The sequence below is a fragment of the Phalangium opilio genome, unplaced genomic scaffold (genome assembly GCF_054372755.1).
Source record: "Phalangium opilio isolate 3A_F unplaced genomic scaffold, DU_Popi_V2 ptg000070l_1, whole genome shotgun sequence".
Taxonomy (NCBI): domain Eukaryota; kingdom Metazoa; phylum Arthropoda; class Arachnida; order Opiliones; family Phalangiidae; genus Phalangium; species Phalangium opilio.
Genome location: NW_028324182.1, coordinates 3,573,558 through 3,598,674, shown reverse-complemented (window position 1 = coordinate 3,598,674; position 25,117 = coordinate 3,573,558). Strand labels below are relative to the sequence as shown.

The 25,117-nt window shown below is 36.8% G+C and overlaps 3 protein-coding genes and 1 non-coding gene across 8 annotated transcripts in view; all 4 read left to right on the top strand.

Annotated features, from left to right (window-relative positions):
• Window positions 1-11,348, top strand: part of zip (myosin heavy chain 10) — a 32,138-nt gene extending 20,790 nt beyond the window's left edge. For both annotated transcript variants that reach the window (XM_089842511.1, XM_089842512.1), the window contains 14 exons: window positions 1,613-1,892; window positions 3,021-3,205; window positions 3,267-3,388; window positions 3,601-3,670; window positions 3,902-4,524; window positions 4,592-4,706; window positions 4,778-5,082; window positions 5,520-6,342; window positions 6,421-6,882; window positions 6,948-7,540; window positions 8,364-8,696; window positions 8,755-8,863; window positions 8,940-9,112; window positions 10,041-11,348. In XM_089842511.1, coding sequence (XP_089698637.1) covers window positions 1,613-1,892; window positions 3,021-3,205; window positions 3,267-3,388; window positions 3,601-3,670; window positions 3,902-4,524; window positions 4,592-4,706; window positions 4,778-5,082; window positions 5,520-6,342; window positions 6,421-6,882; window positions 6,948-7,540; window positions 8,364-8,696; window positions 8,755-8,863; window positions 8,940-9,112; window positions 10,041-10,173 — 4,326 coding nt within the window. In that variant the 3' untranslated portion in view covers window positions 10,174-11,348. The remainder of the gene's footprint in view (window positions 1-1,612; window positions 1,893-3,020; window positions 3,206-3,266; window positions 3,389-3,600; window positions 3,671-3,901; window positions 4,525-4,591; window positions 4,707-4,777; window positions 5,083-5,519; window positions 6,343-6,420; window positions 6,883-6,947; window positions 7,541-8,363; window positions 8,697-8,754; window positions 8,864-8,939; window positions 9,113-10,040) is intronic.
• LOC149661129 (small nucleolar RNA SNORD16) lies at window positions 3,429-3,531 on the top strand. The gene has a single exon (XR_016369465.1). It is a non-coding gene; the product is annotated as a small nucleolar RNA SNORD16 (small nucleolar RNA).
• A 174-nt stretch (window positions 11,349-11,522) lies between the features above and the next one.
• LOC149661127 (uncharacterized) lies at window positions 11,523-23,103 on the top strand. Of its 4 annotated transcripts, none has more exons than XM_089842528.1 (15): window positions 11,523-11,610; window positions 11,908-12,044; window positions 12,120-12,192; window positions 12,403-12,462; window positions 12,594-12,671; window positions 13,333-13,383; window positions 13,492-13,592; window positions 13,661-13,775; window positions 13,858-13,964; window positions 15,052-15,216; window positions 15,288-15,472; window positions 15,528-15,654; window positions 16,304-16,513; window positions 17,406-17,591; window positions 19,581-23,103. In XM_089842528.1, the coding sequence occupies exons 2-15, from the start codon at window positions 11,962-11,964 to the stop codon at window positions 19,774-19,776; spliced, it is 1,737 nt and encodes a 578-aa protein (XP_089698654.1). In that variant the 5' UTR covers window positions 11,523-11,610; window positions 11,908-11,961; the 3' UTR covers window positions 19,777-23,103. The 4 variants fall into 4 exon arrangements, with proteins under 4 accessions (XP_089698654.1, XP_089698653.1, XP_089698655.1 ...); XM_089842527.1 differs by having other exon boundaries at window positions 17,406-17,627; XM_089842529.1 differs by lacking the exon at window positions 12,403-12,462 and having other exon boundaries at window positions 17,406-17,627.
• Window positions 23,104-24,269: 1,166 nt separating this feature from the next.
• Window positions 24,270-25,117, top strand: part of LOC149661126 (uncharacterized) — a 70,629-nt gene continuing 69,781 nt past the window's right edge. The window contains exon 1 of the mRNA XM_089842520.1: window positions 24,270-25,116. The gene's annotated coding sequence lies outside the window, so the exon portion shown is untranslated. The remainder of the gene's footprint in view (window position 25,117) is intronic.

Below are 25,117 nucleotides of genomic sequence, written 5' to 3'. Positions count from 1 at the left end.
TGTTTTTTTTATCTTTACTTACTAATGTGTGGGTGGGTGTAGCTTAGGAATGTCTTGAGCACCCTCCTACCTCCCCCAACCAACTTTACTTCTTAAGCACCCCCTCCCGGCCCCGTTTAAAGAAACACTAACTTTCTCTTGGCTGTGATATTCTAGTTTTCAAAAATTTTCCAATTGCCACTTTGAGTACAATGTCAGGGTTTATACAAACCTGGAAAACTCGGGGAAATAAATAGTTTACAAAAACTCTGGGAAATTTGAGGTTTTAGTCAGTTTTCTTTGAGAGGGTTGCGTCAACTTAACTCCCATTGTTATAACTCTGGTTCTATTAGGGGTACGGGAATGTCTTTGAATATGTTATAGCATAGATAATATACACAAGGATCGGAAGGTATGCCTTCCGTAGTGTATCTCTCTTTGCCGCGCTTGTGCGGGGGGGGGGGCGCACGCCTAACTTCTGCAGTTGACTTCCGCTTATGCGCAGACGAGGTCTGCCTGCTCGTTTTTCGCGCCGCCCCGTGTGACCCCTTAATCTAAACCGAGGCTTAGGATGTTTTTCAATAATTATTGAAAATACTAAAGTATCAATTAACCTGACCTTTAAGGGTTATCCTTGTTTTGTTTATAGTCAGTTAAAGCCATAGTGCCAAGATATGCTCATATGAGATGATAACCGATAGGCCTAATGTTTATATAAAAACTTTAAAGAATGCACTATTTAACCATGATTCTACGCTGTACGCATGCGCTGGTTTCCGGAAGTAGAACCTACCCAGTTTGTACAAGGCGCGGCAAGCTCTGCCCCGACCTTCTGATCCTGGTGTTTATTATCTATGGTTATAGTCGTATTTGTCCCCCATCCAACCAGTCTGGAAAATAAGGATATTTTTTTAAACCAGTGACCCCTAGTGTCCGAAATAATAAACTGGTCTCCGTACAGTCCCAGCCTTTTTTCTGCTATAGATTTGCAATTAATAAACTGGTCCCATGGAGCAGTAACCCGAACTTCTTGAATTTAAAAATTGCAATTAATAAACTGGTCTTGGACCAGTGGAGGTGTGGTATTTCCCAGACTGCATCCAACCATACTAAAGACTTGGGGTTACGTTAAACAGGGGTTGAGTAGTTAAGCAAAATGTTCTTTAACATGCCCTCCATAAGATAGTCCATGTAAAAACTGGATTATGTGGGAGAAACTCGGGGAAATATCTGCTGGAAAACTCGGAGAAATCTGTTTTCCAAAGTTATATGAACCCTGAACGTGTTCTTTTGAATTTGTGTCTTAATTCTGGACCTACCAGGGTTCTATCTTTTTGAGACCCCTTTTTATGCCATACCCTTAAGCCTACTTGAAAGAAAAAAAGGGAAACGTTATAGTATTGAGTTTCATAACTGCTTGAATAACTTTTCACTGTTTTGGAAAATGTGTCGAGGGAATTAATTTTTTTTTTTTTTGAGAGGCACCGGCTGGCCCTTGAGTATGTAGAGCAATTAAAACAAAATGAGTGTCCTTATTTTTAGTAATTTTAAGTGTACTGGTAGATTTCTTATCATTGATTAGTGTTTGGGTTTCAATTTCAAATTTAATTAATTAAAAGATTTGTTATTTTAGCCCATGGGTATTTTGGCACTTTTGGATGAAGAATGTTGGTTCCCCAAAGCCAACGATAAAACATTTGTGGACAAACTAGTCAATGCTCACAGTATGCATCCAAAGTTCATCAAAAGTGACTTTAGAGGCACCTGCGATTTCAGCATCATTCATTATGCTGGGAAAGTTGATTATTTGGCGACGCAGTGGTTGATGAAGAATATGGACCCGCTGAATGAGAATGTCGTCTCTTTGCTACAAACATCGCAAGATAACTTTATTATGCATATTTGGAAAGATGGTAAGGATACGGTGAACAAAGCAAGGAGCCCAGTGGTCCTATAATTCCTATGAAACCCTGTTTTTTTTTAACCTGTCTTATATTATCCTATAATTTCATGAAAGGTCATTTAATATCCTATATTTTTTACTTAATCAAAGTTTTCGTGTAGTTTAGCTTCAAATTTATCTAAAATCTTCACCGCCAATTAGCTTTTGTCCCCCAAATTGCAAGTTTTCGAAGAATCAGAAGAGTTTAAACTCTCAAAAAAGTACGATTTTCTTTAGATTTGAGATAATTTTTAAACCACGTCGCTATTCATTTAACTAAGTTCCTCTTGGAAAGTAAAATCCAATTGTTATATTTTTGAGATATTTCTACATAGTTTAAGACAAAATAGTAGAGGTGTGCGGTTAACCGTTTCAATCGAATAATTTGATCGAATACCGAACCGAATAATTCGATCCGGTATTTGATAGGCCCATTTTCACTATTCGATACGAATATCGAATACCGAACTGACTATTCGGTTAAAGTTCAACTACCATATATTTAGGTCCTTGTCACCAGAGAGACCCACCTTGTTTCAAAAAATATCATCCCAATTTTATTTGTCTACCTTCGAAAGCTACGAGCAAGTGGATAGGAATATTTTAAGAAATACTTGACCACCAATGAGGAGAGGTATTTTGAAATGCAGGAGCTTCTAAATGTTTTTCTCCTTGCTTTGTAATAACTATTGGCGAATATTAGGGTTACTACCCAATTAATCGTGTATAGTTAGTCCTAGTATTCGCGAGTATTAGGGTGAACTATTCGCGTATAGTTAGGCCTAGTATTCGCGGTTAATCGATTAGTAAAATAATTTACCTAGGCCTAACTATTCGATATTCGATTTGGAATAAACTATTTGATTCGGTATTTGATAAGGTAAATTTTTTGGTATTCGGTAACCGGTTCGATACCCAAAATGTGGTATTCGCACACCCCTACAAAATAGTGTTGTATATGAGAATTATTTTTCCTATATTTTCCTTTAAAATACCAATTTTTCCTATAAGGAAATAAAATTTTTGGCTGGGCTCCCTGACCAATGGTCCGCTACAAGGGTATATTAACTTAAGTTATTAACGTGTTTGTCATTGTTAGCCGCTGAAATTGTTGGTATGGGTGCCGCGACAATGGGTGATACGCAATTTGGAGCTAGAACGAAAAAGGGAATGTTTAGAACTGTCAGTCAACTTTACAAAGATCAATTAGCCAAATTGATGGTCACTCTAAGAAATACGAACCCCAATTTTGTTAGGTGTATCATTCCCAACCACGAAAAACGGGTAAGAATTTGGAACCTTAAACTTCTATTTTGGAGATGCTAATAATATACTTAATTTATAGGCGGGCAAAATCGAAGCCACACTCGTTTTAGACCAATTAAGATGCAATGGTGTCTTAGAAGGAATAAGAATTTGTCGACAAGGCTTTCCCAATAGAATTCCATTCCAAGAGTTTCGCCAGAGGTAAATGTTACTTTTTCTTACTTAGATTTGACTTAGAACTTGCGATGATGACGTAATTTGCGCCTGAATTAATCTGTTGGTGATGGTAGCCTGCCATCATTAAGCCACAGTTTTAGCTTGTTGATAATTGTGCGCCTGATGCAAAAATAATTTCACTTTATTGAATTATTTACACTTTAGTCTTTTTTGCTTTAATTAATATTTATTCTTAGGTATGAACTTCTCACTCCTAACGCTATTCCTAAAGGATTTATGGATGGTAAATTAGCCTGTGAAAAAATGGTGAGTTTCTTAACCATATTTTCTATGTAAGATTTGATTGGGTAGTTAAGTGATGATGTAATTTGCGTCTGAATGGTTCCGATAGCGATGGTTGCCTACCATCAGTAAGCTACGGGATTATCTTGTAGACACACGTGCGCCTGATACTATCCCTTTAAATCTTGAAAATTATTTTCATATTGTAAATCATCTTCATTATTCACTTAATGAAAATAATCATTTATCAATTAGATTATCGCTCTGGATTTGGATCCTAATCTATATAGAGTCGGGCAAAGTAAAATTTTCTTCCGAGCCGGAGTCCTGGCTCATTTGGAAGAAGAAAGGGACATGAAAATCTCCGACTTGATTATTCAATTCCAAGCTTGTTGTCGAGGTCTTTTGGCTAGACGTAATTACACTAAACGACTTCAACAGTTGAATGCCATTAGAATTTTGCAAAGGAACTGCGCCGCGTACTTGAAACTTCGAAACTGGTCATGGTGGAGACTCTACACCAAAGTCAAACCATTGTTGCAAGTGACCAAGCAAGAAGAAAAGTTAAACGCCAAAGAGGATGAATTGCGCTCGGTCAAAGAGAAGATGGAGAAGGCCGAGCAAGATGTGGTTGATTTGGAAAAGAAATTGCAACAAATTGCCGAAGAAAAGACTATGTTGGCGGAACAACTTCAGGCTGAAACGGAACTTTGCGCTGAAGCTGAGGAAATGAGAATGAGGTTGTCCGCTAGAAAACAAGAACTGGAAGAGATATTACACGATTTAGAAGCCAGGATCGAAGAGGAGGAAGAAAGAAATCAAACCCTCGGCACTGAAAAAAAGAAACTTCAGCTCAATATTCAAGATTTGGAGGAACAGTAAGGAACTTTGATAGATTTAGCCATAAGTAATTAATTAGTTTCTGTCGATTCATTAATTAAATAGATTAGAGGAAGAGGAAGCCGCCAGACAAAAGCTTCAACTAGAAAAAGTGTCCTTGGATGCGAAAATGAAGAAATTAGAAGAGGACTTAGCCCTAGTGGAAGATTCAAATTCTAAGGTTTGTATGAATTTGCTGATTATATCAATTCAACGAAGACAGGAAGTGAATGTTATAAACGTACTCCGCAGACTCAGAAAGAAAAGAAAATAATGGAGGACAAATTAAACGAGCTTTCTCAAGCTTTAGTCGAAGAGGAGGAAAAATCTAAACACCTGGCTAAGCTTAAAGCGAAGAACGACGCCTCTCTAGTTGATTTGGATGAGCGTCTCCGAAGGGAAACGCAACTGAGACAAGAATCTGAGAGGTTCAAGAGGAAGATGGAAACTGAGTTAAGTGATCTCAAAGAACAGATCAATGAAAGGAGACTGCAAGTGGAAGAGCTCCAACTCCAACTTGGCAAGAGGGAAGAAGAGTTGGCTCAGATTCTACTAAAGTAAGTACAAAAAAATATATAAGCTTATAAAAAAATATATAAATTGTGCTGATACAGGAGAGAGGGGATATAAGGTCTATAAATAGATGTGGGAAGGGAGAGGCACCATCTAGCCGGAGATGTCTAATTAACGGTAATGTCTCTAGACTGTAGGATCGGCGTCTATGTGATAATTTCCTAGTTTAGTGACGGCATTCTCTACCGGGTTCAAATTCGTCAAGTCTCTCTTTCTTTGATTAAAGCGAGACTGGTACGGTTGAGATTTTTGTTAGCTCTAGTGTGCGGTTGTAGGAAAGTTTACTATGAGTAAAAGATCGTTTTTAAATTGGATTTATGGACATTCTAGGTATTATTGTTGGGGTTTTCATATTAAATCTCTCTTGATTCTAATTTTTATCTCGATTTGGTTTTCAATTACTTACGTTATTTTTCATTAGATGTGATGAAGAATCTGCCGCAAAGGCAGCGGCTCAAAAGGTCCTGCGGGAAATGGAGAACCAACTGGCTGAAGTGCAGGAAGATTTGGAGTCCGAGAAAGCGGCCAGGGCCAAGGCTGAGAAACAGAAACGGGACTTGAATGAGGAACTGGAAGCCTTGAAGAATGAATTGTTAGATTCGTTAGACACAACGGCCACTCAACAGGAACTTAGAAGCAAAAGAGAACAAGAGTTAGCCCAGCTCAAGAAGAATCTCGAGGAAGATATTACGGTTCACGAAATGCAAATCGCTGAAATGAGAGTGAAACACAACCAAGTCATTGAAGAACTGAACGAACAGATAGATTCCCTGAAGAAGGCCAAATCTTCCTTGGAAAAAGTTAAGGGTAACCTGGAAGTTGAAAATGGTGAAATGGATAAGGAAATCAAAACTCTTCAGTCCGCTCGACAAGAGTCCGAAAGGAAGAGGAAACAACAGGAAGCTTTAGTACAAGAACTTCATATGAAGCTCGGTGAAGTGGAAAGAAGCAGAGCGGACATGGCTGAAAGGGGACAAAAACTTCAAAATGAGTTGGAAACTGTCACTACCCAACTAGAAGAGTTGGAATCCAAGGCCAGTCACGCCATCAAGAGTACCGGTGCCTTAGAAGCTCAGTTAGCGGAGACACAAGACATGCTCCATGAAGAAACGAAACAGAAACTTGCTCTCAGTACCAGATTACGTCAATTGGAATCTGATAGAGCTACTTTGCAAGAACAACTCGAAGAGGAGGAGGAAGCCAAAAAGCAGATGGAGAAACAGATGGTGCAGTTCCAACTAATGGTAATGTATTTGTTTGTTTGTTTTTTCCCGTTGTCTAGTTACTTAGATCGGTGTCTTTCTACTTTTGGAATTGCGTAGGCTCAAGAACAAAAACGAAAAGCTGACGAGGAAGCTGAATTGGTAGCTTCCTTGGAAGAGCAACGTAAAAAACAAGCCAAGGATATGGAAACTCTTCTAAGACAGTTGGAAGAAATTCAAGCTGTGAATGATAAACTAGAAAAATCTAAAAAGAAATTGCAATCCGAAGTTGAAGACTTGAATGTAGAGTTAGAAAGTCAAAGGTCCAAAGTGTCTGAATTGGAAAAGAAGCAGAGAAAGTTTGACCAATTATTAGCCGAAGAAAAGGCCATTTCTGAACGTTACGGACAAGAAAGAGACCAAGCTGAGCGAGAGGCTAGGGAGAAGGAAACCAAAATTTTGTCTCTAACTCGCGCTTTGGATGAAAGGCAAGATTTAATGGAGGAATTGGAAAGATCCAGAAAGCAATTGCAAAACGAATTAGACGAGCTAGTCAACAATCAAGGCACAGCTGACAAGAATGTAAGAATATTTATTTCCCTGGTTAATTTAGTTTTTCAGTTTGTTAAATAGCTTTTTTGTTTCAGGTGCATGAATTGGAAAAAGCTAAACGGGTTTTGGAAAATCAATTGATGGAACAAAAAACTCAAATTGAAGAGTTGGAAGACGAATTACAATTGACTGAAGATGCGAAATTGAGATTGGAAGTGAACATGCAAGCCATGAAGTCTCAGTTTGAGAGAGACTTAATCGCGAAAGATGAGCAAGCCGAAGAAAAGAGGAGAATGTTGGTTAAATCTGTCAGGGATTTGGAAGCCGAGTTGGAAGATGAAAGAAAGCAAAGAACAGCCGCTGTTAATACCAGGAAGAAGTTGGAAAGCGATTTTAACGATCTAGAGGCTCAATTGGAAATGGCCAATAAGGTGAAGGAAGACTCCATTAGACAGTTGAAGAAACTCCAAGCGCAAATCAAAGACTACCAAAGGGATACTGAAGAAGCCAGATCAGCCAGAGACGAGTTGGCTATCCAGGCTAAGGATGCTGAGAAGAGGTTGAAAATGATGGAGGCTGATATCATCCAACTCCAAGAGGACTTGGTTAGTTCTGAGAGGTCGAGAAGGGCCGCCGAAGCTGAAAGAGATGACCTTCAAGATGAAATAAGCAATAATGCCAACAAAGGGTAAGTTAAAAATTTATAATTCCCAGGGTTCATACTAACCTGGAAAACCGGGAAAACCTGGAATAATCAGGGAAATAAATAGTTGACAAAAACATCAGGGAAATTTATAATTTTTAGTAAAATTCAGGGAAATCAGGGAAATTTGCGTCAAACAGGGGCCGAGTAATTAAGCAAAATGTTCATAAACATACCACCCTCCATAGGATTAACATTACACTATACTTTGGAGGCTCATAACTCTGGTTCTACTAGAGATATGGGGATGTCCTTTGAGTATGTTATAGTCCAGTTTGCCCCCTATACAACCATACTAAAAACTTAGGGCTACGACAAACAGGGGCCGAGTAATTAAGCAAAATGTTCATAAACTTATCTCCCTCCATAGGATTAATATTACACTATACTTCGGAGGCTCGTAACTCTGGTTCTACTAGAGATATGGGGATGTCCTTTTAGTATGTTATAGTCCTATTTGCCCGCCATCCAACCATACTAAAAACTTGGCGATCGAGTAAACAGGGACCGAGTAATTAAGCAAAATGTTCATAAACATACCCTCTCCATAGGATTAACATTACACTATATTTTGGAGGCTCGTAACTCTGGTTCTAATAGAGATACGGGGATGTCCTTTGAGTATGTTATAGTCCAATTTGCCCCCCCCCCCCTACTTCGTTTACATTTGTTCCATAGGATACCCCATATGCGGGAAAAACCTGGAAATCTCAGGGAAATTTGTTTTCCAAAAGTTGTATGAACCCTGAATTCCACTCCCCTTAATGAAAGTTAGTAAATTTAATGTTGTTACTTTTTTTACTCTTAGCTCTCTACTGTTGGATGATAAACGTCGCTTGGAAGCCAGAATACAACAGTTGGAAGAAGATCTAGAAGAGGAACAGAGCAATAGCGAAATTATCGTCGATAAATTGAGGAAAACTCAAACATTAGTGGAACAATTGACTGCCGAATTAGGAGCTGAAAGATCTAGCTACCAGAAATCGGAAAATATCAGGAGTCAACTTGAAAGGCAGAATAAGGAAATGAAAGCCAAGCTACAAGAATTAGAATCTACGCAACGTGCCAAATCAAAAGCCACCATCGCTGGCCTAGAAACCAAAGTAACCCAACTTGAAGAACAACTTGATGATGAAGTCAAGTAAGTAACTATTTTATTGTCTTTGTAAGCTATTTTTCACTAATAATTTGGTACGCAGGGAGCGTCAAGCTTTGGGTAAAGCTAATAGAAAACTTGAGAAAAGGCTTAAAGAAGTTCTTATGCAATTGGATGATGAGCGAAGACACGCTGATCAATACAAAGAACAGGTCAGATATATCTATAATTTTTAACTTCTAATAAACTCCATATGAACGTATTTTTAACCTTTTTGCGCGACTTTAGGTAGAGAAGGTGAATGGCAGAGTGAAGACCCTGAAACTACAGTTAGACGAAGCTGAAGAAGACTGCTCTAAAGAACGAGCTCAAAGACGTAAAGCTCAAAGAGAACTAGAAGAAATGATAGAATCAAATGAAGCAATGGCTAGGGAACTCTCCAATCTTAAAAATAAACTTAGGTAAGCAATTATTAATTTAGTTTTAATTGACAGGGTTCATACAAACCTGGAAAACAGGGAAATAAATAGTTGACAAAAACCTCGGGGAAATAGGGGAACTTTGCGTCAAACAGGGGCCGAGTAATTAAGCAAAATGTTCGTGAACATACCCTCCATAGGATTAACATTACACTATACTTTGGAGGCTCATAACTCTGGTTCTACTAGAGATACGGGGATATCCTTTGAGTATAATTTGCCCCCCATACAACCATACTAAAAACTTAGGGCTACGACAAACAGGGGCCGAGTAATTAAGCAAAATGTTCATAAACATACTTTCCGTAGGATTAACATTACACTATACTTTGATGGCTCATAACTCTGGTTATATTAGAGATACGGGGATGTCCTTTGAGTATGTTATAGTCCTATTTGCCCCCCACCCAACCATACTAAAAACTTGAGATTTGAGTGAAAAGGGGGCGAGTAATTAAGCAAAATGTTCGTGAACATTCCTTCCAAAGGATTAACATTACACTAAACTTTGGAGGCTCATAACTCTGGTTCTATTAGAGATACGGGGATGTCCTTTGAGTATGTTATAGTCCTATTTGCCCCTCATACAACCATACTAAAAACTTGAGATTTGAGTGAAAAGGGGGCGAGTAATTAAGCAAAATGTTCATAAACATCCCCTCCATATGATTAACATTACACTATACTTTGGAGGCTCATAACTCTGGTTATATTAGAGATAAGGGGATGTCCTTTGAGTATGTTATAGTCCTATTTGCCCCCCCCCCCTCCTTCATTAACATTGGCTCCATGGGATACTCCATATACGGGAAAAACCTGGAAATCTCAGGGAAATTTGTTTTCCAAAAGTTGTATGAACCCTGATTGAGAGTAATGTTTAATAATTGTAATTATACTTGCGTTCTTCTAGGAGAGGCAACACAACTCCAACAAGTCGATACTTAGGAACTAAAAGGGGCTCTTTCTCATCGGGAGGTGGGGATGATAACAATACGGTGCTATTGGAAGATGATTTGCTTTCAAATGAGGATAGTTCGGTTTAATTATGATTAGGCCCGAGTCTGTGGTAAGATTTTTTTTATAAGAAAAAGACTGTTAGACCAAATTTTGAAGTGAAGGGAAAAAAAAAGATACAAACTTTATATAATCAAGCGTAGCGGAAAAAAAAAAATAATTGGCTAGAAATAAAAATTAAAATTCGTAATATACAGAGGTTTTTCTATACATTCCGCCTTTTTGGTGAAAAATGAAAATTAAAAATGAAAATTTTGCTAAAGTCCATTAATTCTTCATCCCGCCTCATATCTGTGTCGAAAGTTAACTAAAAATGAGTGAAGAAAAATGTGAAAAACAAACGTAAAAAAAAAACAAATGCATTCCTCCGCTTCATTTACAGAAATTACCAGAAAAATATATTTTATTCTTTAAAATGAAAAAAAGGGTAAAAAAAGAGAATAAGATAAGCTTTTTTTTTTTTGTAAATTATATAGTTGCTTTATTAATTTTTTAATTTTATGAAATATTTTGTATTATTTCTGGGCCTGTTCTTCCTCCCTACTATAAACTTTTCACTACCACAAAAAATGGGTTTTTTTTCTCCCTAGATTTACAGGTAACTTCTTAATCCGTAGCTTTTTTTGTAAGGTTAGAGGCAATTTAAATTAATTAATTAATTAATCTAGTTGTTTTTAAATATTATTGAAGTAAAAATTAGAAGGGGCTAGTGTTTTTGCTATCTTAATTAATTAATTAACACTTTGAGCTTCGCAAAGGATTTGTTTTTAGTTAAATTTTATATGTATTTGCTTGAAAAGGAAAGATTTGCCTCTAAGTGGTTATATTTTTATGAGAGAAAAAACATATTTAAGAAGATTTAGGCCTAGTTTTGAGATTTGGGGGAGAGAACCCCAGTTTTTTCAAAAACCATACTGCCTTCTTTAGCGATGCGAAAAATGAAACGGACAATTATTTTTGTAAAGCAGTGAAGAGAAAAACAAAGATTGATTGTAAACTGATTAACATTATTTAATTTTTTTTCCTGTCAGTTGATAATTCGTAACTTGTAAAAAATTGAATATATTATTATTATTATTATTAGGTATACTTAAAATAATCTTTTTCAGCATTTATATTATAAATTGAATACACCCTTTAAGTGGCTTCCATGTAATGTAACATGTCCAGAAAAATAAAAATTTCCATTTGTAATGTTAGCTAATATTATTGTACTTTTTGTTTGTGTTTTTTTTTATTATTAAATTTTAGTTTAAATTTAATGGGGTCGTGTGACTCGTGTTGTTTATTTACAGATTTCTACGTGGACAATGTCTCTTGTCAGTACAATGGAAGGCTAAGATGGGTCCTAATTAGTAGACAAGTTACCATGGCAATTGGCGCAAAAACCTTATACTTGAATCGCCAACCCGGGACGCCATTTTTGTTTTCATTTCGTGCCGAAAGACTTGTTTTTCAAGAAATAAGTAAGTTGTTTTTTTAATCATGTTTAGACCTTGTTTAGACTTATTGTTTGTAATATTACTACGAATACAATTTGGTTATTGACTAGTTAAGGAAAAATGTGGTTTAAATTGCTGTATGGAGATAAAAATTAAAACTTAACAGTTCTCTTAATCTCTCTAGGCCATTTTAGACAAGGCTTAGCAAATGTCAACATTTTAAATTTTCGTAATCCTTGCATTGCGTATTTTGTTTTTCATATTCAAATAACATTCTCGTGAATGGAAACGATATTAATATATCTTTCGCAACAATTACAGTGAATGTTTGTCAGTTCTAAAAAACCTATAAAACAATAAACTCCAATTTGCAAAATGGCATCGATCCATCCTCAACGTCCAAATGAAACACTTCCTTCTGGCTGGGAAAGCAGATTGGATCCTCGCACTGGAAGATAGTAAGTCACGTTTCTCGAGACGATTAACAATCAAAGTTAGAAACTAATAGACACCGTGACCAATGTTGTCTCAAGTTACTTCATCAATCACGCTGAACATACAACAACGTGGGAAGATCCTCGTACGCTTCACCCTCAAGTGCAACAAGTACGCATTAACAAACCTAGTTTCTATCTCGTTAATAACTAAACTTATTACGTAATAACTATTTAACCCCAAAAATAATATTTAAATCTTCAATATAATGCTTTAAAAAATGAATGTTTGCTTTAATTTGCTTATAAAAATGGCCCTCGCATCGCACTTGCCCATAACCGCATTTTTTCCAATCCTTTATCTCTCCCGTAAACTAACCAGGGTTCATATGCAAAATATTATCTGTATGGGATCGGAAAGTCACCCTCAGGAGCTCGAAAGGTGATTAAGATCCATTCTGAGTCGACCTCATTTTTACGAACCTAGTTTTACTTTTTTATAAAAATATTTAACCCAAAGTAGACCCAAATGCGTAAAATACGTTTTCTTTTTCGCTTTTAATTTCGCAACAGGGATATCCCTCATATTTCAGTCCAGTACATTATACCGCTCCAACTGCTAACGTGACTTCAAACAATGCACCTTCACAGGTGACCTTTTGCTTATATTTTAATAAGCCAGTTGTATAGGGTTCATACAAACCTGGAAAACAGGGAAAACCTGGAAAAATCAGGGAAATAAATTGTTGACAAAAACATCAGGGAAATTTGCGTCAAACAGGGGCGGAGTAATTAAGCAAAATGTTCATAAACAGCCCCTACATGGGAATAGCATTACGCCCAACTTTGGAGGCTCATAACTCTGGTTATATTAGAGATACAGGGATGTCATTTTAGTATGCTATAGTCCTATTTGCCCCCCATCCAACCATACTAAAAACTTGGGATTTCGTCAAACAGGGGGCGAGTAATTAAGCAAAATGTTCGTTAACATCCCCTCCGTAGGATTAACATTACACTAAACTTTGGAGGCTCATAACTCTGGTTCTACTAGAGATACGGGGATGTCCTTTGAGTATGTTATAGTCCTATTCCCCCCCCCTCCCCTTAGTTAACATTTGCTCCATAGGATACTCCATATACAGGGAAAACCTGGAAAATTCAGGGAAGTATATGGGGAAAAACCTGGAAATCTCAGGGAAATTTGTTTTCCAAAAGTTGTATGAACCCTGTGTAACGCTCTTTCAATCGTCATCAACTTATATAACAAACAATATCGCTTTTTATTCGCTTTCTTGGATGGCTAATGCAGGGAGTGTACACGCCATATTACGGTACTCCCAGAACACCTATACGCTTTAAGGTGACCTTTGCACTTTTGCATGAATCATGCCACGTTGACCCTAAACAATTTTCCAATGTTTAAAAAGAGACATTTGAATTGTACTAATATGTTCTGAATATATCATAGCCTGATGGTATGAGTGTTCAAGTTGATGAGAGACTTTTAATGAAGCTATGCCTACAATTTCCATCTGTCGAAGAGGGCCATATTTGGCAGTTTTTAAAACAGTAATGTCTTAATCCTGTTTAAATGTGTTTTGTTTTATTTACTAACAATCCTTGGTTACCTCGTGAAGGTACCATAATCGTGAAACTGTTGTGATAAGCGCTCTGATGGCTGAGGGTCATCCCAGAGCTCAGATTCATCCAACTGCTCACGAACAAGTTACCCCTAAGCTTCACAGAGTTGAAGTAGATACTAACAATATTAACTGATCAATTTTTCTACATTTAAAGCCTAGACTCTATAGTTAACAATCCCTCTTATTCTTAGCAAATGGTTGAACCACTTCCTCCGACAGCGGATGAAGCCCTCGTCCACAAACTTCACGGTTACTTTCCTAATGTTGATATTGATTCTATTAGGAGTTTGGTGAAAAAGTAACAACTTTATGCCCTCTAAATCCAAGTCCCAAGGTTCATACAAACCTGGAAAACCTGGAAAAATCAGGGAAATAACTAGTTGAAAAAAACCTCAGGGAAAATTCAGGGAAATTTGCGTCAAACAGCAAAATGTTCATAAACATCCCCTCCATAGGATTAACATTACACTATACTTTGGGGGCTCATAACTCTGGTTACATTAGAGATACGGAGATGTCCATTGATTATGTAATAGACCTATTTGCTGCCCTCTCCTTTGTTAACATTTGCTCCATAGTATACTCCATATACGGGAAAAACCTGGAATTCTCAGGGAAGTAAATGGGGAAAAACCTGGAAAACTCAGGGAAGTATATGGGGAAAAACCTGGAAAACTCAGGGAAGTATATGGGGAAAAACCTGGAAAACTCAGGGAAGTATATGGGGAAAAACCTGGAAAGCTCAGGGAAGTATATGGGGAAAAACCTGGAAAACTCAGGGAAGTATATGGGGAAAAACCTGGAAAACTCAGGGAAGTATATGGGGAAAAACCTGGAAAGCTCAGGGAAGTAAATGGGAAAAAACCTGGAAAGCTCAGGGAAGAAAATGGGAAAAAACCTGGAAAGCTCAGGGAAGAAAATGGGAAAAAACCTGGAAAGCTCAGGGAAGTATATGGGAAAAAACCTGGAAAACTCAGGGAAGTATATGGGGAAAAACCTGGAAAACTCAGGGAAGTATATGGGGAAAAACCTGGAAAGCTCAGGGAAGTATATGGGGAAAAACCTGGAAAGCTCAGGGAAGTATATGGGAAAAAACCTGGAAAACTCAGGGAAGTATATGGGAAAAAATCTGGAAAACTCAGGGAAGAATATGGGGAAAAACCTGGAAAGCTCAGGGAAGTAAATGGGAAAAACCTGGAAAGCTCAGGGAAGTATATGGGAAAAAACCTGGAAAACTCAGGGAAGTAAATGGGAAAAAACCTGGGACGTTCAGGGAAGTAAATGGGGAAAAACCTGGAAATCTCAGGGAAAATTGTTTTCCAAAAGTTGTATGAACCCTGATTAGTCTTCTACCATTACTGAAACTTTGAATACGCTACTCTCAGGTTTAACAATCAGGAACACGAGATTATCGCGTCTCTGGTATCAGGTAGTTGGAAAGGAAATAGATTTCCAACAACTACACCCAGTTCCCCCAAGATGAAATTACGATACCTTAAACTAGTGTTTCCCGAAGCTGATGAAGCGGTTCTTTTTGACATCCTATACAAGTTCGTAAATTGTACATTTAAGAAAGGGATGAGTTTCGCAATTACTTATTTGATCTTTCAACTCTTAAAAGTTGCGATAACAATGCCTATGAAGCGTCTAACCGTCTGTCCACCATGGGATATAAGAAACGTGATACTCCAATTATTCGTCCAAATGCCAATCAACAGCCTAAACCTAATGCCGAAGAATCGCGTCCTAAAAAACCAGACCGTCCTGTCATTGTTGGACCTCCCAGCATTTCTGATAAACAGCTATGTTAGTTTCGATAGGGTTCAAATTTGTTTTTCTAAACTAATAGATTTTATTCCAGTAATGGCACGCATTCAAGAACAATTTCCAGCTGTTTCTAAAACGCTAGTTAATATGGCCCTTGATAGCAGTAACTATAATGAAGAAAGAGCCATTTCGTTCTTGAAAGCAATGACTCCTATGGATGGGTAAGAAATACTTCAGCCTCTGAGAGAGAATCGTTTAAGGTTTAAGTTAGAAAAATATATTTTTATTTGTGGTTAAATGGATTAATCAGGTGGATCAGGCTTAAGGATGAGGAATTGAGGCTCTTACTTATAGGTCGTGGGGAATCCAAATCCTCATTGCATTTAATAAAGTAATTAACAAAAAAAGTCACTAAAGCACAACGTTCGCTATTCACTAAATGTTAAGTGTCCAATATTTTTTTTTTCTGGCCAATGGCACCCACTCTTCACTCGATAATTAATTTTCTTATAATCTCGCTTGGTGCCTGGCTAATTTTAATTAGCTTATGCTGTACGTGGCTTTAACGAGTAACTAACTAACGCGATGACGATTTTTAATCTTATCTAATGATGCACGGCTTGGGGCGCCGCTAGCCTTTTATCTAAAATCATCGTTAATACAGAAAGTAACGTTCGTTTTTTGCGAGTGGTTTTAATATTTTTCTTATCAATAACTAACTATCTACGGATTACCGATTACGTATTAAAATTAACAAACATATTTATTTTAATTTTAATTTTTCTTAGTTTTTGAAATGTAATGGCAATTACGTGTATTTTATAGTAGTAATAGTAAATTATTTTTAATCCGTGTGTTGGAATCTCCTAGGACGAGTCACAAATTCCCTACCTCGGAAAGTGCTCCAGCTATTACCGTTTCCGCTGAAGAAACCGCCCCAACAACATCAACGAGTGTCAGCCCAACTATTCCGATTCAAGACGGTACCAAAGTTTCTTTTGATAAAGAAGATATCGAAGGAGTTGCGCCACCAGTGACTGTTGAAGTTTCTGATGCGGACCTTGAAATCTCAATAACAAAGTACGTAATAAACTAGTACAGGGTTCGTACGGAACCTGGATAAGTCAGGGATATGGAAAATAGAGGAATAAGTCAGGGATTTAAAACATTTTCCTAAAAAGTCAGGGATATGTCACGGATTTTGTTTGGTATATCAAACCATACTTCGGGCTAAGCTAAATATGAGGCGGGTGTGAGAAGTGGACTCAGGTAAATACCTAAAAATCAGGGTTCATACAAACCGGGAAAACCGGGAAAAATCAGGGAAATAAATAGTTGACAAAAACTTCAGGGAAAACTCAGGGAAATTTAGAATTTTTAGTAAAAGTCAGAGAAATCAGGGAAATTTGCATCAAATAGGGGCCGAGTAATTGAGAAAATTGTTCGTGAACATACCCTCCATAGGATTAACATTACACTATACTTTGGAGTCTCATAACTCTGGTTATATTAGAGATACGGGGATGTCCTTTGATTATGTAATAGTCATATTTGTCCCCCATCCAACCATACTAAAAACGTAGGGCTACGACAAACAGGGGCCGAGTAATTAAGCAGAATGTTCATAAACATACCCCCTCCATAGGATTAACATTACACTATATTTGGAGGCTCATAACTCTGGTTATATTAGAGATACGGTGATGCCCTTTGAGTATGTTATAGTCCTATTTGCCCCCCCCCCCTCTTTCGTTAACATTTGATCCATAGGATACTCCATATACGGGAAAATTCAGGGAAATTTTTTTTTTTTTCCAAAAGTTGTATGAACCCTGAAAATGGTCAGGGATATTGCGAAAATTTGGTTAGGGATAACCTGGAAGGGTCAGGGATTTTCAATGTAAAAATTTCGTACGAACCCTGCTTTTCGTTTCAGCGCAGTTCAGTTTAATGTTTTGTTTTCCAATTGAAGGGATGTTCCGACTCCAAAATCGGAAGGTAAGCAAAGAAGCAAGTTCAAAAGGGATATCATGAAGATCACTCGTTCAACAAACACTTCGGAGGAGCAAAGTGGAGGCGGCTACACTTCCGCTTATAGAGTAAAAGCTAAAGGTCCAGATTCGTCCTTGAGAAAAGGCCCCTGCGAAGATTTACTACTGTACGTCAGAAATTTTAAATCTTCCCTTTCAAGATTGTACGTTCCTTTCAAAGTCATCTTCTTCGTTCCTTTTCCTTAAAGGAAAAGGTCAAGTAACGTAACATTATGTAGTAAAAGAACGGCCTTTTTCTAATTATAAAAGGAATCAAATATTAAAAAGAGTATATGATCTCTTATTACAAAATCATTAGCATTTAATTAGTCTTAAAAACGAGGAGTAATTCGCAGGGCTGATACTGAGTCACTTTTTTCACTAAAAGTTACTATTTTTGAAATTGGTTACTTAAAGTTACTTTTTTTGAATTTTGGTTACTAAAAGTTGATTAATTTAAAATTTGATAGGCCATCTCTTAAAAAAATATGTTTTCCTTATAATTTCCGAGTGAATGAAGGGTGAAAAAACTAAAAAGCAATTTTTTTAAACGATCAGACATTTATTCCCATCGAGGTAGCCGTATTATTTCCAGCCCCTTTAAAAATCTGCCTGTGTGATCGAATGGGCTATGCTGCAGCTGAAGGACCAGCCGCGCCTGCCAGCGCGTTACCGTAGCCAGGGGGCCGAGGCCGTTTAGTACGTTTTTCGGCTTTCGCGCAGTCTGCTAGTTTTTCAAGAGCGGTTCTAGTTACAGAATGGTTACAAGTCAGGGTACAATTTCGGTATGAGTGAATAAGGTCAAAAATCATTTTAGAGCAAAATCAAGCACACCATTCGATAGAGCGTAAAATTTAGATCTAAAATGGCCGCCGCTTTTTTCAAATTTCCAAAAAAAAAAAAAAGTCTTATCCCTCATAAGAATTGCCACCTTTTCCAAAATATTGATGTTTAATGTTAGGCCGAATAGAGTAGTGGCACTCCATGTTAACTACCCATAGAGCTTAATACAGTCAAAGGCAAGTAGGTGCCATTACTCTATAGGTTAGGTTAGGCTACCCTAAAGTATTAAACACCTGTGTGTACAATTTTAAACTGAGTTTTACTTCAATTGTGCATGTTAAATATTTAAATTAAGTTACTATTTAGTTACTATTAAGTTACTTTTTTCAAATTAGTTGGTTACTATTTCAACTAAAATCCAGGCGAGCTCTGAGTATCAGCCCTGAATTCGCCATCCACCAAGCCCGCCATTGCTTTAGTGGCGTCTGCTAAATCGAACCTACCATACCTCTCAGTCTGTGAGAATTCAACCAATCCCATAGGCGTAAAAGGTTCGGGCTAGCAGACTCCGCTAAACCAATGGCGGATGGCGCAGTACTCCTCGTTTTTAAGACTAATTAAATGCTAATTATTATTTTTTAAATGTTTGATTCCTTTTATATTTAGAAAAAGACCGTTCTTTTGAGGTATAATCAGGGTTCATACAAACCTGGAAAATCAGGGAAATAAATAGTTGACAAAAGCCTCAGGGAAAATTCAGGGAAATTTGTGTCAAACAGGGGCCGAGTAATTAAGCAGAATGTTCATAAACATTACCTCCAAAGGATTAACATTACACTAAACTTTGGAGGCTTGTAACTCTGGCTCTACTAGAGATACGGCGATGCCCTTTTAGTATGTTATAGTCCTATTTGCCCCCCATCCAAGCATACTAAAAACTTAGGGCTACGACAAACAGGGGCCGAGTAATTAAGCAAAATGTTCATAAACATACCCTCCATAGGATTAACATTACACCCAACTTTGGAGGCTCATAACTGTGGTTCTACTAGAGATACGGGGATGTCCTTCGAGTATGTTACAGTCCTATTTGCCTCTCTTTCGATAACATTTGATCCATATACGGAAAAAACCTGGAAAACTCAGGGAAGTATATGGGGGAAAACCTGGAAATCTCAGGGAAATTTTTTTCCAAAAGTTGTATGAACCCTACATTATAATAATGTTATGTTACCTGAACTTTTCCTTTAATGACTCATTAACTTAGGCCCATTTTTGAAGTGTGGTTTGATTAAAAATTCGATAGTTATTAAATTTTTGAAAATACATTACAGGAAAGATTACGTTCCATGGGTGGGAGCTGATGCAAAAAATCGCAGAGGAGCTGATCCATCCCTTCATAAAGGTCCTGACGCTAAAAATTTGGGGCATAGAGAATCTCTAGCGAAAGGACCGTGCAGAGATTATAAAAGAGGTCCACTCGCTGACATTACTCACGCTTTAAGGGCGTCTCGAGTTTCGGATAATTAAGGTTCAATATTCTCTTAATTAATTATTTTAATATTAATTAATAGATCTAGCTCATTAAGATGTAACAATCATTCGTCATTTATTATCATTACACACACTCGTTAAATTAAGTTCATTAAATTGTTTAAAATTTCTTTAAAGATCTGTTACAAGTTGGTAAAGCGAAACTTTATTTAAATTTAAATTTAAGTTTAATCAATTTGAATTTTAATACGAACAAAACAAAATACCAAATCTTAAGTTTATTTGCTAGTCCAGAAAAAGCCGAACAAAACAAAAGTAACGGTAATGGTAATTCTTTAAATTTTTTAATTTAAACTTAATTTGATTAAGTTTTAACTTAAGTTGTGCAATCTCTTAATCTCTATTTTTTCTGAAATACCCAAACTTTTAATGTTTTACGTGTAGAAGCAAATTAGCTGAAAAGATTATTAATTAATTAATTTATTATTAACGATTAGTCAATATCATAAGTTTATCATGTCTTTAAGTTGTAGAGATATGGCTGTTACTCCTATGGCAATAGTGTTTGTCTGGCTCCCCCTTTAATGAAACCCTATACTCTCTCCGTATCATTTATCACCTGAACTTCAATACAAAATTGTACTGCCTAGCCTAGCGTTTCTTTTATCCCTTTTAGAATGTTTCAGGACTGAAACCGCCTCTATCTCACCAGAGAGAGAGAGAGGGATTTGGGGTTGCTTAAGTAAACTTCGTCCCCCCCCCCAATGCCTGCCTATACGAAACGTAAAAATCTCCTTTATTCTATTGGATGATTTTTTATCACGTGACCCATTTAGTAATCGTCTCGACCGCTTGGTGGCTGCAGCTGCACCGCGACAGAAATTTCAAAATTTTCTCTCTTCTTCGGATTTTAGCGCTATACGAGCAGTTCTGACGTCACAGTAGCCTGCCTAAGATGCCCAGTTGTAATTAACCCATATTTGTGAACTTAAGAGGCATGATAAACTTATGTCAATGTATAAAGCGCTTACATTGAAATTTAATTTACTTCTGATATATATTAGTTTATTAATTTAAAGTTTTAATTAGGGGCTTTTAAAATCTAAGTAAACTGCTCAAGTGGGGGAAGAAATACTCGTATATATTTTAAAATTAAAAAGTATTAAATATTAATTACATTTAATTAGATTTAGCGTAATAAGAATCCTGTGCCAACCTTTTATGGAAATTTTACATGGGATAATTATGGGAGATACTTTTAAAAGCCCCAATTATTTACCTAAACAAAAATCATCTAGGGTTTCAAGTTCGATGCATTGGGCCAAATGTTTTACTCCTAGTTTGAAAAGTAAGGTTGATATTAGAGGCGTGCGAGTCCTAATTTTTAGGTTGAGAGTCCAAGTGTGGGTATAGTGGACAACTGGACTCGCCGAGTCCTCGAGTCCAATCTCCCAGTACTCGTGAGTCCTCAAAAAAGGCCAATAATTGTTAATCGAGTCCAACAGAAGTCCAAATTTTTTACGATCTATTGAATCTAAATTAATAATGGTCACTTAATTACTAAAAAATAGACCCTTATTTACTAAAAATTAATAAATAATTTGAGTTTATGACAAATAAAAAAATTGTTTTCAAAAAATTATAATCCCAATATGGCTATTTTGAAGAAAACCACCTGCTCTTCCAAAAAAATTGCCAGAAAGGCCAAAAAAGAACTAATAGACACTCTCCTATACTTTAGCCTTTGCTAGCCTTGTGTAAGAGCGCCTGCAATGACAAATGACAACGCAGCCACAGACTGTACAATTAATACGTTTTAGGTTATGGCGCATGTCTAATAAAGCTATATCACTATCAGTCTTTGTCCGCGTTGTGTAGTTAAATATAGCCTAGTAGTACTCGATCATGCGCTGCTAAACGCCTATGGTACCGAAAGACGCGTATCTTGCTTTAGTTGACCCCGCGCGAAGAAGAAATGGACCTGTTCAAAGATAACAAAAAGAAGACTAGCATAGGGGGAAAAAATGGACTCATGGAGTAGTGTTACTAGCCTTGCGGAGGACTCGCGAGCACTCGGAAATTTCCAGGAAAACAGATTGCGACTCGCACGGGACTATTTGATATCTCTGAAGAGAGGGGAGGGCGAGATCACTCTTTAATCCTGCAAAATTTTAGTTAATTAATGCTATGTTTACTTTATTAACAGTTAAATTTATCAATTTATTTTATTTCAAGTTTATAATTCTTAAAAAAAATAAACCCTTTTATCATTATTTTTCTGAGAGAGAAGATACATATGAAATTTTTACGTAGTCAATATTTCTCGTAAAGCCAAATAAAAACCCAAAGCCACGCTTTAGCGAAACCATTTTAAAGTCCCGTTAAAAACGTGGTTTGGCTTTTGCGTACGTAAATTAATATAATCAATCCAGTCATTTATTAAAACAAAAAAAAAGCTAATAAGTTTAAATAATAATATATATAAAATCGTCCATGTAATTTTTAACTCTCGCCAACGCATTTCCCGGTATTTTAAAACATTTTTAAATGTCCATTTTTAGAGCTAAAACTAAAAGAAAATTACTTAAATAACTATATATATTCGTAAATTAAATTGTTATTTAACAAAAGTACATTTTAGAGTCTAAAGGATACAAAAATCATCATAAACTATAAAATAGATAATTTTTTCCTCGCAAACGCAAACGGTAATCTAATCTTTTAGAAGACTACCGTTTAAATACATTTAATTATTTAAAACCCATAATTATTTAAAATTGCACTGGTTAAATTAAACGGGGGCTGCGAATTACGGAGGGCGAATAATTCATAAACGGAATGTTTACGCAAACAAAAAAAAAGGCTCTCCAATCTCAAATTTTGCATTTTGGGGATGCGAAGTGTAGAAATAATAAAACTCAATGTGGAAGTCCGTAGATCTGTTTAGAGATTGAAAATACGTAATAACAATAATACTGGTAACAATAACCGACTGTGAGCTGAACGTAGAAAAGGGTATTTTGAATAAGTAGCTCGTTGGGAAATCATCTTTTTGTGATTTTTTTTATATATATTACAAGCAACTTGGTGTTTCCATGAATAATATAAAGCCAAAGTATCAGAAGAACGCGTATAATAACAACATGATAATAAATGTAGCGTTTATTTTCGAAAGATACCAAACTTTTTGAAAAGTCCGTCCCTGATTAAATTAATCGGTGGGTCACACAAAAGAATAACCTTAAAAAAAAATGTATTTGTCAGAAGTTTCTTTTAATGTTAAAGGTCTAGTCTCTTTCATTATTATAATTGTAAGCGTAATATTGAACACATTCAATAAAATGTCGTATAGTCCCTAATTAACCCTTTGAACTATTTCATTTCCATAAATATTTATGCTGTTTTAAATAGGCATTCTCCAAGGACTACGTTTTATTGTGAAAATCAGGGATAGATTTAATTTTAGAAGTAGGAATGGAGAACGGTTAGTATTTACTTCAGTTATTCCGACTCATAGCCCAGTATATAGCCCCTCCCTTTAACACGTAACAAAAAGTTTAAATAATCTTATTGGCTCACTTAAACTACGTTTTGATGACGTTGCGGCGAAAAATACGTAATTCCTTTTTACCTCTGTCGCTATGACCCGCCTAGATTCTTCCATACTCCCCCCCCCCGTCCCGTGGAAGGTGGTCCGGGACTTTGACTCGCGCCCAGATTATTCTGTTCTGCATTCCTACTTCTAAAATTAAATCTATTCCTGTGAAAATAAGATATTTCTTGCATTGCATGACAGCAGAGGTCTCCATGGTCGGAAATTGCGAGCAGGCAATGGAAAACTGCGTATCAAATTTTATGCCCTTAAAAATTATAATTGAAAGTGATTTTTGGTCAAAGGAAGAACAGTCATGATTTTTGGTCAAAGGAAGAACATTCAAAGGCACTTCTAATTAATTCATATGTCATGTCTAGAAGTGGTCGGTAGTTTGAAGGATCGCTGAAGCCAGGGCTTAAACTGATCTACAGACATCCCTACTACTAGCTTCTACAACTGTACAAGTCGATTGTTATCAGGGCTCAGGCAGAAAGACTATTTTGGTGAGGTAGGAAACCTTAATACCAAAACCAGAACAGCATTGAGCAGTTTTGTGAAAGAGCAGTTATATTATGTCATTATGAATGAGCATGCAGTTATACATTATCATTATGAATGAGCATGCAGTTATACATTATCATTATGAATGAGCATGCAGTTACATTATATCACTATCAAGTTATTTTGTGTCATTATGAATGAGCAGTTATATTATGTCATTATGAATTAGCAGTTTTATGTCATTATGAATGAGCAGTTATATTATGTCATTATGAATGAGCAGTTATATTATGTCATTATGAATGAGCAATTATATTATGCTATTATGAATGAAAGTCCAAATTTAGAAATTCGCGGGCATGGATGTACAACATAACTCACGCCATGCCATAAGCCACCTATCTCGAAAGTGTCAGCCTAGAGCTCTAAAAGTATCTGCAATCTAATACATCTGCGTATTTGTGGAGCTTCGAAGCCAGTGAAACTTTGTTCACTTACAATACTAAATATTATGTGAAATAAGCGGAATAAAATAAATTAAAATTTATAAATGTTTCCCCACTCGGATGGCGGCATGAGCTTTCAACTTTGAACTTGGTAATCGATTTTTGGCGCAATCGCCTAGCTGATTAGTTTGGCGAGGCTTCCCGCGGACGGTCGATTGTTCCCGCCGCGTTCCTTCGCGCCCTGAAATGAGTTCTTCCCGCCGAAAAACGGGGGATTTTTAGCCGAGACGCGGTTGTATCGTATACTCGCAGTATACCGATATTCCAGGCTTTCCCCGCATTACTTAAACCATACTCGTATAAAATACTACCCCGAGTATATCGTGTATTTTGGCGGAACGATGCCTATCAAAAGGGAGCGGAAAAAAAGATAGTAAAAGTCAACGTCCATCCATCGGGGCTAGGCTTAACACGGTCTTAAAGTCTATTATCGGTCTTCGAAAAGAAAACTCGGCCTCCTTAGGTCTAAGATTTTAGGCTGCGCAAATTTTCAAAGAGAACTCCGGTTGATGAAAATGCGTCAGTCCGTGTCGGTACTTGAAAGAAGATTGAATTTTATCCGCGGGGGTCGTGACCCTCGGCCAGTGGCCCTCTTTTCGTATTCAATGGCATCGCGTAATCATAGTGATGTAAACGTTGCGGTCTTATCTCAACAAGTTATAGATTATTTATAATCAAGAAACTTAGTGACTGTATTAAAGCGATTGCCAATTTGACGTCGAAGAATTTTCTACAAGATTGTGTCAACTTTAGTCTTTGTATCGGCCTCAACTGG

Coding starts and splice junctions, on each gene's coding strand:
- LOC149661127 (XM_089842527.1), top strand. CDS start 11,962: ATGGCATCGATCCATCCTCAACGTCCAAATGAAACACTTCCTTCTGGC. Junction 15,217..15,287: donor CTTTTTGACATCCTATACAA/GTTCGTAAATTG, acceptor AACTCTTAAAAG/TTGCGATAACAATGCCTATG. Junction 15,655..16,303: donor GCAATGACTCCTATGGATGG/GTAAGAAATACT, acceptor GGAATCTCCTAG/GACGAGTCACAAATTCCCTA.